Raw genomic sequence first — 16,827 nt, 5'->3', positions numbered from 1 at the left:
AATATTGTGCTTAGACACAACAAACTTATTAGAATTATAAACCTGCATCACATAAGCACATACACAAGTCTTAAGTTCAAATTACCAGAATGGTCCCTCCCCTCTTTTGAAAATGAACTTTGCAAGCCACAATAATCCCTCACTGGGAACTCCATATACTTTTGCTGAGACAAGGAGACAAAGGGGAAAAGATACCAATACTCCATCCAAATACCAGGATCCCTCCCGTTAAAGCTCCCTGGTACTCTAGTCTGGCTCCAAAACTCTACTTTAATCCCCTCTCTTTTGTAACATGAGCTTTTCCGTGACACACAAAACATTTGGCTCTGAAGGACAGCTTTTTAGAGTACCTGGGAGTTCCTTCTTATAGTTGGTAGATTACGATTAAAAGAAACAACACAAGGTATTTTTCTTTGATAGTTTTTTCCCTGGGGAACAGGATGCTAGGATCTCATCTCTTGACTCCCACTTTCCCTATCTCCAAAGATTATTCTATTCAGATATCTGCAGAAGGAAAAAAAAAAATTTTAAGGAATTGAACCATAGAAAAAAGAAAAAAAGTTTGTTGAAATTGGCTATGTTACCTGAGAGATAAGATCATATCATCTAGAAAGAGATGTAGTTCCATCTGTCTGTGAGTAATATGATCATTGAGTGTTTTCTCCTGAAGTTTTGATGGATACCTGGGAACAAGTAACCAGGTTCCCAGCAGAAGAGTGAAGTAGAACAAACCAAATCTCAATGTTGTTTTAAAGTCTTAGAATTCCCAGTAGAGGAAAAGAAATTAGATCTTAGGCTAAGATGTCCAGCCTTTCTCTCATCCTTTTTGGGGACATGCTCAGATAGCTATTAAATGCACTTCAAATGCTCAGCTTTTCATTGTCAACATTAGAGGAGACCCAAATCCAATGACAATTCTAGTGATTTAACTTTATTGAAAAAAAAAAAAAAAACAGAGAGGCTTTTGCTGCCTCTGGGTTTATTACTAAAAGGATTTGCTTTGTTAAAGATTGATAAAAGACACAAATGACTACTTTTCCAAGATGTTTTTTGTCTTTGAACTCTGATTTTCAGTAAACTTATTCAGTTGTTTTTCAGCGAAGCAAAACAGGATTCCTTTCTTGTCAAATATTTCCTTGGGTTATCTGACTACATTGAATAAACTACTTAATCCTAGAATTATTTTATCTTTAGATGATGCTGTTTTCATATTTAAACTCAACAGTTTTACTGCTTCTGGAATCACACAGATAATAAGTGTCATAAAGCTTTTGCCTAGTAGAAGTTGCCTAAGTTTTTCAATCTATTAAGAATGCAAGTAATAAAGTATATTAATTTATTTGCTTCCACAAACTATTTTTCATTTCTGAAACTATTATCCCAAGGACAGGAAAGAAAACACAAAGGCATTAAGAAGGTTGAATCCCTTTCTATTAGTATTGACAAATCAGCTCTTAAGGATCTGAGACCTTATTTTATGCACCTATAAGAGTCCAGAATTAGTCATCTGGTTGGGGAAACATTGTAGATAGAGTGAAGTTAGTAACACCTACCTTTTAAACAAGTTACATTTAGGAAATTTGATTCTCAGTTTTTGGAACTTCAATTTTTTTCCCATACAAACAATGATATTTATGGCATTTAAGCTTCTCAGATTAGCCTACAAGATCCTAAATAACCCATAATGTAGCTAAATTAAGGCTATTTGAACTAGCCTAAGTTCTGGGTCCTGGAAATGGGGCCAGAAATTGCAGAAGGAAAAGGAAGAAGACAGTTTCCTTTTCTTTTTCAGTTTACATTGAAGATTTGAGAAAAAAAATAAAATTTGTTTTTGGCATCTTCAAACCTTTTTTTGTAAACAAGTCACTCCCCAAACTCCTATGTCTGCCACATTGCTTGAAGTCTCCACTGTAACACTCCATCCAGGCCTGCTCATCCACAAAAGTTTTTTGTCTTTATAATTACATAAATCACCTCCCTACCTACTCCCATTCTCTCAGAGGAGATGATTTCAGAATAACTCATTCACTTTAGGAAGTGGAAGTATGACCTAGAAGAGACACTGTGATATAACTAAAAGAGCAGTAGAATTATCATAGAAGACCTGGGTTCAAGAGCTAATTCCAATAGTTAGTACCTTAAGTGACAATGGATAAGTCATTTAAAAGCTTTAAGACTCAGTCTCCTCATCTGTAAACCAAGACTGATGCTATTCAACAATAATAATAGTTGATATTTATATAGTGCTTTAAGGTTTACATGGCAATTTTACACATATAACCATGTAACTTTCACACCTACAGGAGATCAGTCTTACAGGTATCATCATCCCTATTTTGAAATACCTGTTTTTGTTGTGAAGAAAGCCATTTATAAACCATAAAAGCTTTTACATTTTTATTTTTTACTAATCTTACTAAAAAAATAATGACTGAACTAATGCAAATCCTAGAGACATTTAAATTTTTTTTAAAAAAGGATATTTACAAACTCAAATATTAAGTCAATATGATTTGAGACAATACAAGAAAGTTAAATAAAAAGATTCAATCTAAGGTGGAGGAGATGACTGAGAAGGAGGATGACACCAGGTAAATAGATTGTATTGTCGGTTACCTCTAGGACGTTCAATTCATCAAAGATCTTTCTGCTGCTTCCAGGTTCCTTAACTTTGGAAGTCTACAAATGCTCTAAAAACTTTGAGTTGTTTTTTTCACATTGTTTTCCATAGAAAAGATAGTTGAAAGTGAGGGAAGAGGGATTATATATGAGTGGCTTTAAGTCAGAGACTATATTTGTTGATGAATCCCTCCCCATCCTTCCACCTGAAGATTCACATTAGCTGGGGGGGAAAGGGGATTTTATCTCATCTGACCCTGAAATACAACCATTTCCAGAGTGGGAGGCAGAAATTAAAATGTGGCTTAATTAGCTGGCATTTGGCCAAGAGCCTAATTTTACTCATCCTATTAGTGCTCAAAACCCAAAAACAACAAAGCAACAGCTATGAGAGCTTTAGATCTTGGGAGAAAATTGCTAGTCTACTTATTTTAGCAGCAGAATATGTCTCTCACATCCTTGTAAGGTAAAGGAGCTGGGATGGGGCCAATGAACACAGCCAAGGTGTGATATACTGGAAGTCTCTGAACTACCTGTTATCTATCCTGACAGTACTGAAATTATGAACCACCTAGTTTTCACAAAATGAATATGATAAAGTTGTTGAAAGAAATTTGAACAAGAAGGATAAGTAATTTAGTGCATGGAGAGGGTATTTGGGGGAAAATATTACTACAGGATCATGCATGTAGAATTTGTGGTCTCCACATGCCCAGGGGCATTAATTACTTCAATAGTAAAAAGAGAAATCAACTTGGCTGAAGAAAGCTAAAAGTCTGGATGCTTAATTTCAACACATTTAAGGCTGATATATGAGATCTGTTTCAAAAGGTGGCAGCCTAATTAGATGATGGCATAATGTTTTTCTCCTAAAAGACTTAAGAACCAAATCAGCTTTGGGGGTCTGGAAAGATAAATGAACTTCGTTTACCCACAACACTTATTGATGCTTGCAGAGCCATGTAGACTGCTCTGCTTCCCACCCCACTCCCTGCTCACATGTTCTTCTTTAACACTAATATGTTATAGACCTTCAAAGTGAATCTTTTGATAATTATGATTCCTTTCTGTCATCTTGGCTTTCATTACTTTCACCCCCAAGAATAATACAGTGAACAAACAGAGTTTGAAAATACACATATACAATGACCCTCAGACAAAATATCACAAAAAAGCACTCCAACAAATGCTTATCAGCCTTAAGGACAGCTCATTGAGAGTAGCTGGTTGATGAGTTTGTCACTTTTTTCTAGAGGCATTTGGGGGGAAAAGGTGGGCCAGTGGACAAGGGACCTACACAAGGTTGCAGATGAGTCAACTGAAGTTAGGCCTAAGAATCCTCCCACCCAGAATCTTTGTTAAAAGTTTCTTAATCATCCCTAATGGTGCAAAGAAAATATGTCTACCATTTACTTTGGGAATAGGAGCTTCCTGAGGGCATGGGTCATTTTTTTTTTTTTTATCAGCAATGTCGAGGCCAGCAAACTCAGTGCCATTAAATATTATTGGTTAAAATAAAAGAAAAAAACTTATTATACAAAGTGAAACTTTCCTTTTCTTCCTAAAAGTCTCACTACACTTATCTCATGGTCCTTGCTAAATTACCATTAATCATAAAGTAATAGGAAACAATACTGCTCCTCATGAATGAACTGCTAAAAGTAAATTTTAAAGTACTAAACAAGGGCAAATAAGGAGGGACAAAAGCCACTATTACTTGCTTTCCCTTTCTACTTTTATATAAACAATATGGAACATTTAGGGGCTTCCCATTTTCTTTTGTGTAAAATACAAATTCCTTTTTTTGGCATGTAAAGAAAAACCTTCCCTACAGCTCCACCGCATCTTTGCAGACAATGCCTTGTCAACTCTTCACCCACCATCTACCATCTATGTTCCAGTCCAAGCATCCTCTTTGCTTTGCCCCATAAATCACACTACCTCTGTGCCTCTGTACAGGCTGTCCACTCCATGCCATCTTCCTCACTTCTGACCCACAGAATCCCCCAATTCTCACAAAACAAGAAATAACTGACACCTCCTACAAAAAGCATTGATGATTAATTAGCAGTTACTAACATTATTCTTTTCCCTTCACTTTATTCTGCAAATATTTGTCCCAATGCTCTTCCTTCTTAAGCTCCTTTAAGGCAAGGACTATTGCACTATTTCATTTGTGTCTTTGTCTCCCCTAGTGCTTCCCCAGGCTTGATAAATTCTTGTTGAATTGCGCATTCAGATTCCCTTCAGCTTTGGAGTGGGCACTTAACCAAAGGAGACAACACTAAAGCATCAAGCTCTCGAAGAAGCACCTGCTGATATCACACATTCATTGGGGGGGGGCGGGGGAGAGGGAAGAGGACGACGGAGGGAGGGGTGTGTGTCCGAAAAAGAAGTGCGCCTTTCACCAGTGTTGGGAAACCCCCTAAGACGGGAGGGCTGACTGATATGCTGGAATCTGCAGCCTCAAAAGCCGTTCTTGCGCCTTGAAGCAGTCTATGACAAGAGGCGAGGGCCGCGCTCACTGGCCCCTCTTAATACAGAGGCGGCCCCACTGGCAGAATTTCTCAGGAGGTCGGACTGCGGTGTCTGGGCTCTGCCGGGCTCGCCCACCTCTGCGTCCTCTCCTCGCGGGCGGCCTTTCCTGTTCTGAGCCTGCATGCACCCAGCCTCTGCCGCCCTGCACTGGGGCCCGAGCCACTGAAGGAGCTCCAGACCGCGCTGAGTGGACGTTGTCTGCCCTAGCGGGCCAGCCCTTTTACTCCTCCCTCATTCCACTGCCCGGAGAGGACGAGTCAGATCTTATCTTCTCTCCCAAACCCTTCCTCTCACCCTCTCTCCAACTGAGGCACTCTTTGGAACTTTAATGCAAAATAGAGGTCACTTGCCCTGATTTGAACTTCCTCTTCATCCCCAAACTCCTTGTCATTCCCCATTATCTTCTCTTGTATTCCAAATTCCAATAATGTAGCGCCTTCACCACCACTGATTGCTCTACATGAGTCCTTCTGGCCTTCTTCAGCAGATTGCCTGGCAATTGTCACTTCTCTTTTTAACCTTCAGTCTCTTTCCAGAGCCTACCCTTTCACCTACTGCTTCCTTCCATACTGCCTAGCAACACGTTCAAGTCTCCCCTGTCCTAAAAAAACAAAAAACAAAAACCTGCCATCCCATCAAACTATCATCATGTCCCTTTCTTCCCTTTCTCAGGTAAAATCCTTTTTAAAAAAAAAAAAAAGAAAGAAAGAAAGAAAGAAAAAGAAAAAGCTTTCTGCACTCCCTGCCTTGATTTTCTCTAATCATATCACTTCTTCAAAGTATTAAGATTTCTTAACTGTCAAACTTAATGGCCTTTTTCTCAGTCCTTTTTCTTCCTGACCTGTCTAACATTTGGCACAATTAACCACTTTCATCTCTGGGATAATCTCTCTCATCTGGGTTTTAAAGACATTATTCTCTTCTGGGTCTCCATATAATGCCCCCTAATTTTGAGTTTACCTCAAAGCTTTGTCTTGGGTCTTCTCTCCCTATAATCTCTGACCTGATGATCTTGTTGGTTCACATGAGTTTAATTATCATCTATATGCAGAAGACTCCCAAATCTATATATCAAACCTCAACATCTCTCCTGAGCACTTGTTCCACATTACAAACTACTAATTGGATGTTTCAAATAGGAAGTCCCAAAGACAACTCAAATTCAATATATCTCAAACAGAACTCCTTACCTTTCCTCCTAATTCCACACCTTTTTTGTATTTTCCTATTTCTATCAAAGCTTAGTTTCCCTTGATAGTTTCCCAAATTTCAACCTCAGGCTTATCTTTGATTCCTCACTGTCACTCAACAGAGCTGATCAGCTGCAAAATTCTGCCATTTTTACATCCACTACACCTTTTAGATGCATCCCCTTTTTCACTACTCACACAGAAACCACCCTTTTAAATCACTTTTCACCTGGTCTGATACAATGACCTCCCTGCCTCAAATCTATCACTTCTCTCTCTAATTCACCTGCCAAAACGATTTTCCTAAAATGCAGGTCTGACCAAATCACTCCTTCAATAAACACTGATGCCTCTCTATTGGTTTTTGGATAAAACAGGAACTCCTTTTTTGGCTTTTAAAGATCTTTACAACCTGGTGCCAATCCTTTTCATCCTTATTATGCGTCACTCTCCTTCCTATACTCTATCATGTAGCCAAACCTGCCCTTCTTGTTGTTCCTTAAAAAGAAAATTCTACTTCCCATCTCCCTCTGCACAAGCCATCCTCCATTCCTGGAATGCATTCCTTCCTTTCCTTGCTTCTATCTCCTAGAATCCCTAACCTTCATTAAGTTCAAATGCCACCTTCTACATGAAGCCCTCCTTGATCTCTCTGTTACTAACAGGACCTACTTTCCTTTCCTAAACTAGCTCATTATTTATTTTGTCATTAGTCAACATATACTGGACATGCATCTCCCTCTATGAAAATGGATGCTTCTTGAAATATTGCCACAACAATATTATAACTCAATTACATCCTATCTAAGAAATTGTCTATAAAACTTTCATTCCCCCCAATTTTCTGCATCCCTTTTGTTCTTGGCTACAGAGGTTTTATTTACATAAGAAATTTTTAATTTAAAATAATTGAAATTATCCCTTTTACACATCTACTTTCTTTACATAATTTCCCCCTATTTTCTTTGAAGTTCCTGATCTTTTGTTCTTCCAAATGAACTTTATTGTTATTTTCTAACTCAGAAAATAATTATTAGTAATTTAATTGGTATGATGTTGAATAAATAGATTAGTTAGGTAAAGCTGTCACTTAAAAAATTATACTGGCTTTACCTACCCATGAATAATAAATATTATTTCAGTTATTTAGATCTGAATTTATTTGTATAAAAGTGCTTTTATGTTTATGTTCATATGGCTCTTGTGTTAAACTTGCATTTTCTTAAAGGACACCAGAACTAAATGACCATCCACATCAGTGATAATTATTCAAATATCTTTTTTTAAAAAAAAAGAAAGAAGAATTACTTAGAAAAGGATGAGGTTGAACTTGTAGAGAAAATATAATGAAATAAAATAATGATCTGTTGTATGTAAAGCCTTTCTCTAAGAAACCTAATGAACTTTAGAGACATTATCTTATTAACCCTTACAATATCCCTATTAGTAAGGGAGTAGGCAAGTATTACTAATACTACTTTATAGACTGAAAAATGGAGTCAGAGGGAAGTTGAGTCACAATCAAAGTGAAATGGCGAGTTAGTGGTTAAGGATGAAAATTCATGAACTTCTGACTCCAATTCTAATGCTTTATTTACTGCACTACACATGTGTAAGTATGTCAAGATAAATTATCTTTGCAGAAGAATGGGAAGAAATATCTTTGCTTTGTTTCTTAAAATGTTGGGAAAGTTAAATAGACAAGAGAATCATCAGAGGGAAGAAAAACCCGATGGTGTAATACTAATTTTCCTCCCTTCCCCATCCCATCTCATTTTCATCAACTCCAGTGACTCACAGTAACAGCCTACCTACCTTCTCATCAAACATGATTCAATCTATTGCTCAGTACAAAAATGAAACAGCAAAGAAAATGTCACCTGTCAGAGCACTGCACTCCTCCCCCCTTTATCCTCACAAACCAGAAAGAACAGGAAGCCTTTGGAGCTTTGGCACATACCTTTGCTTCATCATTAATATCCCAAGTGAAAGAAATGGCATTATAGGCAATCTCTTCAATGTTACTGATGGTATTGAAGCTTTCCTTATAGTCAGCTATAAGAGAAACAGTGAAAAAGAGAAAATGAAACTTGTGAATTCTCATTTAAGTTAGGTAATATGAAACTTGTGTCAAGATAAGATTGAGTTTTTCATCTCCCCAAGGAATTTGAATCTAATATGTTCTTGAGTTGAAGAGAATACATTAAAAATGAAAAAAAGAATTCTAGCCTCTAAGTCCCCATTGAAATCATTTAATCTAACATTCTCTCATTATAGAGGACAACAATGATACCTGGAGAGGTAAAACAATTTGCCAAAAAAAAAAAAAAAAGATATTGGTTTAATCACAAGACTTTGATCCTTTCTCCTCCTCACTCCTAAACTAGGACTCCAGGGAAAATGGGGGAGGGGAATATTGCTGAGAGTAACAACCACCATCTGTGCTATATCCCAAAAGATCATATAAAGATATAGCTCCTTATAAAGCTACTTCAGAATACATCGATTTGCATGTAAATTTGCTATTAAGAACCAGATAATTAATTTCTAACTCTAGTCCCAAACATCAAGTGGTTGGCAGGGTAGCTCAGCTTGCAAGTAATTAAGGAAGACTAGAATTAAGCCACATTCCCATTTTCCTTATCGGCAATTGTAAATCAACAGTATTTTCTCCTTTTCTCCCTCCTATCTAAATGACAGAAATTTGGAATAAATAATATTTAAAAAATTTTTAAATTGTGTGAAGAGACACCTTTGTGTTTACTATATATTTGGAATCCCCATCTTTAAATGGAACACAGTAATCATTATGGAGGAGGTGAAAGTGGAGACAATGACAGTTCTGAGAGACTAAGGACAATGTTTGGAAAGGGCCAGTGGCTGGTGAAAAAATAAAAATGGTTTTTTTCAGGAAGCTGATCACTGCCAAAAAAAATTGGATTTAAGAAAAAATGAGTGCTTGCAATTCTAAGGGTAAGAACAGGCTTAGGAGCTGCTTACCTATATCAATGCATCTTTGTTTGGCTGTATGTTGCCTCGAGTGCCAGTATTTCCAATGCCTTAGTTGATCTTCCCGAGTTTTGTCTTCGGCAAACACCACCATGATCACGCTCTGAGAGAAGACAAAAGGTTAAAGAAGTTGAGAAAACAGGGTGAATCTTTTTGAGAAGTGTTACTTGACATTAGCCTTTGCATTTGAAGCCCAAGGCTACACTTTGAGATCTGCAGCAAGTTCTGTTTTAGAAAGAGAACACAGAATCTTTGTCCCTTATTTCCTGGAGAAAAAACTGACCATACACTTACCCGGACTTTGCTGATGGGATGGTGAATTCCTTCATTGCTGCTCACTTCTTTCAAAGTGACGGGGTAAAACTGGCCCTTGTTCAGATACGTCATGGTGCTATCTCCTGGCTTCTGTCGAAGGGATTTTGAGGCTTCTAGAGTGTATTCAAAGTTGTTCCTATGTGACAAAAAAGGCATTGAAAACTAAGGTAACTCTTCTGGAAGGCTATAAATGTGATTTAGTTTAATTTGGAGAAGGTCCAGTGAATCCATTGATATATTAAATTGCTAAGGAAAACACAATTGGTTCTGCCATGTTAAGAAAGAATCCTTTCTAACTATTTCCATAAGGAAAATAATTTATTGCACAGAAGTACTTAACAACAACAACAACAAAACAAAAACCCTCAGTCTACTTAAGAAGTGACATGTTGAAGGGAAAGATTCCTGGATTTGGAGTCAGAAGACTTTGGTTTAAGTCACCTACTTTGCCATTTACAATCTGTGTGAGTCTTGGGCCACATCACCTGCCTCTCTAAAATTTAGTTTTCTCATCTGTTAAACAGGGAGGTTATCTACTTCACAGCATTATTGTAAGGGATAACGTATGAAAAGAATTTGTAAGCTTTACTATTTAAATGCCAATCATTATTATCATTATACATAACATGGTCTACTAAAATTTCTCTTGAAGACAAAAATCAAGTACATATTAATTAAGGAAGAGAAACATCTAAGGCAGATATGCCTCTTATTCCAATATTTAACCAAAGGAGCAGAGAAATTTTATCATCCAAAAACTTGTTTGCTCTTCAATATTCATTACAATGTTTCAAACAGCTAGTTTCTCAATGCAAGTAACAATTCCAGTTCAGTAAATAGTTATGACTGTTGTCTATATTTTAAACCTTGCAAATGCCCTGGAAGAATATAGATTCATTTTAAAAGTGGTTTTCTTTTGTACTTATTTGCAATAATCTACTTTATTCTGAAAGTGTTAAAGAAAGAATTTTATAGCTACAAGGAATCCTAGCCATAGCCCACCTATTCTCTTTCCATTTCTTCTCCTAGACTCCATAACAGCTAACATTTGTGGAGCAATTTAATGGTTGCCAAGTGTTTTATGTATATTACATTTTATTACATTAGCATGCCCCCTAAAAAAATCATAGGAAGAAGAGAGCTGAGGGTTTCAACTCTATTATTTAAAGAACTCCACCTAGAAAAACAGTTCCAAGCAAAATATTTCTCCTGAAAAGATCACAACTACCCCAAAACTATTGTTATCATGGAAATCCTAGCAAATAAGTAATCCATCTTTGTTAAGTAAGCTTACTGGCATAATAAAAATGAGAAAAAAGTCTTCATCAAGCCATGTAGAAAAATCTCACAAGTTGTAAAGAAAAAAAATTACATCATTATTACCCTGAGACACTGTCAAACACATAGTCTTCTGAATTCATGCCAGGCATCCTCAGACTGAGATCCGAAGGAAAGAAAACCTGAAATACAAACAATATAATAAGGCACAATTATTTAACTGATGATGGTTACAAAAGACAGAAGCAAAGGTTTGGGCCTGCAAAAACTCAAAATCCTGTGCAGTATCAAAAGGATATGTTTTAAGAGTAACTTTATACTCTTCCAATATTAATGTTCACAAATAAAACATATAAATTAAGACCGATTCTGAGCACTTCCACAAAGTATCTGTGATTCATTATTATATATTATCTTCTCCATACATTCTGAATTCTGATGTAAGTGTTAGTTTTGCAATTAGAAATTCAATTTACTTATTCCTAAAGTTTAGTAGTCAAGTATTCCAGAGTGCCAAGTTCAAAATATAGTATCAAGCACACATTATAGCTAGATAAATTTGGAGTATTTCTCAAGCGATATTCCTGTTCAATTTCTAATCCCAAAGCTCATATCTTTACATTCTCCATTTCTTACCTGATATGAAATTTAGCATTTATCAAGAGAAAATACTTGGAAATCAATGGAGTTATTTGTCAACTTTACACCACGAAGTTGACATCAGAATCCAACTATCTCGTAGAGTAACCTCTAAGCAACCTCTAACAAATGACTTGTTTAAAATTATGGTAACAACTAAGAGGCACAAAGCATAAATATGATATGAAGCAATTAGATAGTTATATATTAAAGGAGTAAATAGTTCTAAAAGGCTTGTAAGTTTTAATAAAGAATACAATCTAAATTAAACAAACTATTTGAAGATACCTGTTATCAATGAGACTACAAATGTTTTTTTTTTCCTCTATCCTTCAGCAAATTATTTAGCTGAAATCATGATCTTTAAAACCAACTGCTAGTAAGATTAGCCATGCTTTTGATAATTATTTCTGGTTTTATAGGCTTAGTTTGCTCAATTATACCCATGGGCTTTTTCCCTTAAAAAAAAAATCTTCTATTTCTAATCCATTTCAGACTGAGATTTCAGTCTTATATAACAAGGAAAAGGTAGAACCTGATACTTATGCACAGCCCTATTAGGAAGATTTGTTGTTTCCTGTACCTCTTGTACACCTTCCTTGAAGGTCTCTGAGAAGGTAGAGTCTGGAGTCCGCCTCTGAGCATTTGGGGGCTGAGCACCTGAGTTGAACTGATCAGGGTTAAGGCTGCGGTCGAACACCACTACACGCTCAGCGGGCTCTGGATGATAAACTGCTGGGGGAATTCCTACAGCAAAGCTATGTGGCTGAGATTCTGTCTTGATGGAGTGTGTAGGCATTGTCGCTATGGACACAGTGACCGTGGTGTCAGGAGCAGTTAGATGACTTCTCTTATCGATGCCCAGTTGGTTGCCATGGGGTAGGACAATGTTAAATGGCACATTTTTCAGAACTTGTACTCTATTTTCTCCAGCAGAAATGAGGGGTTGTTCAGTCACATTTGGTATGCTGTTTCTTTAAGAGAAGAGAAGAAAACTGATTTGAAACTCAATTTTGATACCCCCCCCCTTTTTTTTTTTTTTTTTTTTTTTTTACAGTTTTCTTGTCCAAAAGTATTTAAACATATCATTAGGTCACATACAATTTACTTGGCAAAAGACCAAATAAACCAAAAATTTTCAAAACCTATAATTAGAGAGATAAGATCATTCAAAATAGTTGCAAGTTAAACCCAAGAATACTAAATGAAAGTTAGTGTAGGGTACTGCTGAGCAATCCCCTTAAACTTTTTATTTTGGATCATCTTGATAAAACAATTCTATCTCTAGAGGGACATAGATACAAACACAGCTAAACTGGGTTGATGATACACATCCCAATAATCATTACTTTCATCAGCAGCCCAGCACTAAAAACAAAAAAAAAGCCAATTCCACTTTGATTCCCAGTACCTAATAGATTTTGGTTTTGATGACAATTTAAAAAAAATACACTTCTCTTTTGTTTCCAGTAGATAAAATTTAAAAGCAGACTAATGTATAGTAGATTTCAAAAAACTTCAAAATTCTACAGATTAAAACAAATAGAACTACTTTCAAAAAGATTCACTGTGGAGTCTCCACAACATTTTCTTTGTTAATGAAACAATATACGTCTATTGGACAGACTAAAATATCTGAAAACCCCCAAATTATTTTTATGGAACTTTGTAATATATAGTATATTTTCTTTTTGTGTTATACTTAGGAAGCTATCAAAATGAATTTTAATTTCATAGAATTTACATTTCGTTGGGACTTTAGTCCCATTCTAGTCCAACTTTCTCATTTCATAAATGAGAAAAATTAAGTTTAAAAAATTATTTGCCCAAGGTTCCCCAAGGCTTGGATTTGAACCAGACCCTCTGATACTAAAAATAGTGTTCCTTTGATATTATGCTGCCTGTCCATTTATCAACTAAGGTTGTGGTAAAGACACTTAAGATATATCATTGAAGTCAACTTTAAATTATATGTGCCATAGATAAACCTATGTGCTGATAAACCAAGGGTTGTTCAGTCATGTCTGACTCTTAATGTTCCATTTGAGGGTTTTTTTTTGGACAAAGATATTGGAATGGTTTGACATCCAGCTCATTTTACAGATGAGGAAAATGAGACAAAGAATGTTAAGTGATTTTCCCAGAGTAGCACAGCAAGTATCTGAGGCTGGATTTGAACTCATACAGTTGAGTCTTCCTGACTCTATGCCCAGTGCTCTTTCCTCTGTGCCATCTGGCTGCTCATGTGCTGATAAATCAAGAGCTGCTGGTATTTCAAGTTTTTATTTTTTAATTTAGTTAGTTCTCCTTAAAGATAAAAATATACATATATGTTTTTTAAATTAGTGAAGTTAATTCTGCTAGAGGAATAAGATCTCATTTTAAATATAACAGAAACTTTCTCTAACTATAAGCATTCTAGTGAGGATCAATAACAGAAATTAAGCAGTAATTCTTTCACCCATCCAGCTCTCCCCAGTACTCTCTCTTATCTGTATCAAATCCAAAACAGATACCTTTAACAAATTGGAATTCTCACAGAAATAGGACATCTTTCAACTGCCCTATTATATATTGCTGTGAATTTAAACAAGTACCTTTTGTTGTGATCTGGGTCAGGGTGTTCAACATCTGGCTTTGCTGTGGATAATCTTCTCTCTCTGGGAACCTTATGAATTAAGACACACAAAGAATTCAGGTCTTCAACCAATGGTGATTCAGCCAAAGATTTCTTTTTCTCCAGATCTATGATTTCACTGGTATGAAGAACCCCAGAGAAACCATCAGTGTTTTACTGTCTTGAGACTTGCAGAGGTGCCATCTTCCACATGGCCACACAACTACATGTTCCAGAGACAGGGTTTGCACCAGGTTGTCCCTAAGACCACCACTGACTAAGGCTCTACCCACAATGCCGTGATGTTTCCCTCATGCAAAGACCAAACAAGGATAGGGCAGAACCTGTGATTCCCTTTCATGAAGAACTCCTAAATGAAGAAAGTCTTTCTACCCATGCAGGTAGCAACCTCTCAGGAACTTCTAGTCCTAGAAAGTCTCCTGAGGCAATGAGAGGTTCCAGAACTTGCTCAGAATCATACCTCCTGTTTGTGTCAGAGACAGAACCTGAACCTGGATCTTTCTGGTCTTAAGGCTGGATTTTTAACCACTGTACTTCTCCCAAAGATAGATGAATCACAACCACCACCACAAAAAGAGGTAGCATTTATACAATGTTTACCAGATACTAGGTACTTCACAAATATTCTCTCATTTGCTCTTCACAACAGTCCTGGCAAGTAGATGGTATTATTATCTCCAATTTACAGAGGAGAAAACTGAGGCAAAGTGACTTGTCCAGGGTCACACAGATAGTGTCTGATTTGAACTAGTCTCCCTGACTCCAGTCTAGCACTCTATATACCAAGTCACCCTCGTTGCTTAAAATCACTTAGTTTAGGATATAGCTTATTAATTTTTTTTACTATATTAGATAACACTTGGCTGAAAAATAAAGAAAAAAACAGATGGATAGTTTTAGTCATACCAGAATAAAAAAAAGAACCAGAGAAGGATCTCCAGTATGCTAGACCCCTTTTACAAAGAAAATGCACAATGCAAGCATCTGTATTCATAAGATCATGTGTCCAATAAGGTACTAAAATATAAGCACTACTTATTCTGGGGAGTCCAGTCAATGATGCAAATTTTTTTTCTGGATTGTCAAGTAAACTCAATTCACTAGAACACAGCAAATAATCTATTTTTTCTGTTAAAAGAAAGATATCTTATCCAGAAATACCTTCTGGCAGAAGGTATTTTAAAACTTTTACTGACATAATACAGAAAATACAATAAAGATCTATGAAATGAAAACTTTTCTACACACCAAACATCTGTCAACTTTTCACTTTTCAGTTAATTTTCTCCAGTACTATTCCTCTAAGAGTAAGTTAAATATAGGGGCGGGCACAGGAGTAGAACCTGTCAGTCAAGTAAGCAATTTACTTCTCAGACTTAAATCCTGGCCTTTAAATGATTAATTTCCTTAAATATCCTTGAGAGTCATACACTAACTCAAGATATGGAAAGCTGCATTTCTATTTTTTTTCTTTCCCCATTATATAGTTTTAAAAGATTTTCACTGTAAACTATGTGCTAATTCTTAAGTGGGTTCTTCAAATAGCTTTAGTAAAGCTTTGAAAGATATTACATAATAATGATTGATGCTTATTTAGATAACTGAGAACAAATAAAGTTAGGTCATTAAAAGCATCTAGTTTTGAACTTCTTACCTCAAAGGCTTGCCTAGCAAGCAGTGCTAAAGACTTGACCCTTCCCTTGGCTCACAAAAATTTCAAAATTATCTAGGGAACTTTTAAACATGCATGCATACCCCCCACATATACTCATAGGTTTCATATCACAAATTTTGCTTATTAGACATATGCCACAACAACTGCCATCTTTACAACTTGTGTTTTTTTCATAGACTGAATTAATAAATTTGACATCAAAAGGGTACATAGATTTTTAACTTCCATGTCAAAGGAATCTTTCTGGGCTAATCTCCCCAGGCAAAAGCTCTCTAAGAACCATTCCTCAGAAGATTTCTTCTAGATTCACAAAAAATCCAAACTATAACCTCCAACCAGAAAACAAAACAAGAGTCAGCACCTGGTGCCAGGAATGAATTTTGTTAAACTACATATTCAGGTCTCCAACCAAAGAGTCTATTTCTCTTTACTTTGTCATTTTGTATTTCCAAAAGCCTTTCCTGAGTCAAAGTTAAGGAAGAGAATCTTTCTTTACCACTGAAAAGAACGTGGTGATAGAAGCAGATTTTTCACACTAAGACATTCTGTCCCTTGGCTTCCAGCAACTCACTCACAAGATGATAAAACTACACCAAGACTGTGGGGCCACTACATCCACCACAGTGGCTCACCACTCTGCCATGGTGGATAGAGTGCTGGACTTGGGGTTCAAAAGACTTAAATTTAAATCTGGTTTCAAATTTAAGCACACTAATTGTGTGACCCTAGGCAAGTCATTTAATCTGTCTGCCTTAATCCACTAGAGAAGAAATTAGCAAACCACTGGAGTGCTATCATTAAGAAAAGTCAGAGTCAAACAGAAATGAACAATAAATCCCAAGGAAGCAATAAAGCAAAGCTATTATAGGGAAGAGGAGATAGATTGGATCAGGGTTTTAGTAATGGCTTTGCCTCTATAAATGAAA

At 36.3% G+C, this 16,827-nt stretch overlaps 1 protein-coding gene across 3 annotated transcripts in view; it reads right to left on the bottom strand.

Annotated features, from left to right (window-relative positions):
* GRHL1 (grainyhead like transcription factor 1) overlaps positions 1–16,827 on the bottom strand; it is a 77,389-nt gene that overhangs the window by 53,147 nt on the left and 7,415 nt on the right. For all 3 annotated transcript variants that reach the window (XM_051976108.1, XM_051976109.1, XM_051976107.1), the window contains 6 exons: positions 14,186–14,256; positions 12,172–12,562; positions 11,055–11,131; positions 9,651–9,807; positions 9,348–9,459; positions 8,308–8,402 (listed from right to left, as the gene is read on the bottom strand). In XM_051976108.1, the coding sequence (XP_051832068.1) occupies positions 8,308–8,402; positions 9,348–9,459; positions 9,651–9,807; positions 11,055–11,131; positions 12,172–12,562; positions 14,186–14,256 (903 nt within the window). The remainder of the gene's footprint in view (positions 1–8,307; positions 8,403–9,347; positions 9,460–9,650; positions 9,808–11,054; positions 11,132–12,171; positions 12,563–14,185; positions 14,257–16,827) is intronic.

Source organism: Antechinus flavipes, chromosome 2 (assembly GCF_016432865.1).
Source record: "Antechinus flavipes isolate AdamAnt ecotype Samford, QLD, Australia chromosome 2, AdamAnt_v2, whole genome shotgun sequence".
In the NCBI taxonomy this organism is placed as follows: Eukaryota; Metazoa; Chordata; class Mammalia; order Dasyuromorphia; family Dasyuridae; genus Antechinus; species Antechinus flavipes.
This window is presented reverse-complemented; position numbering and strand designations above follow the sequence as displayed.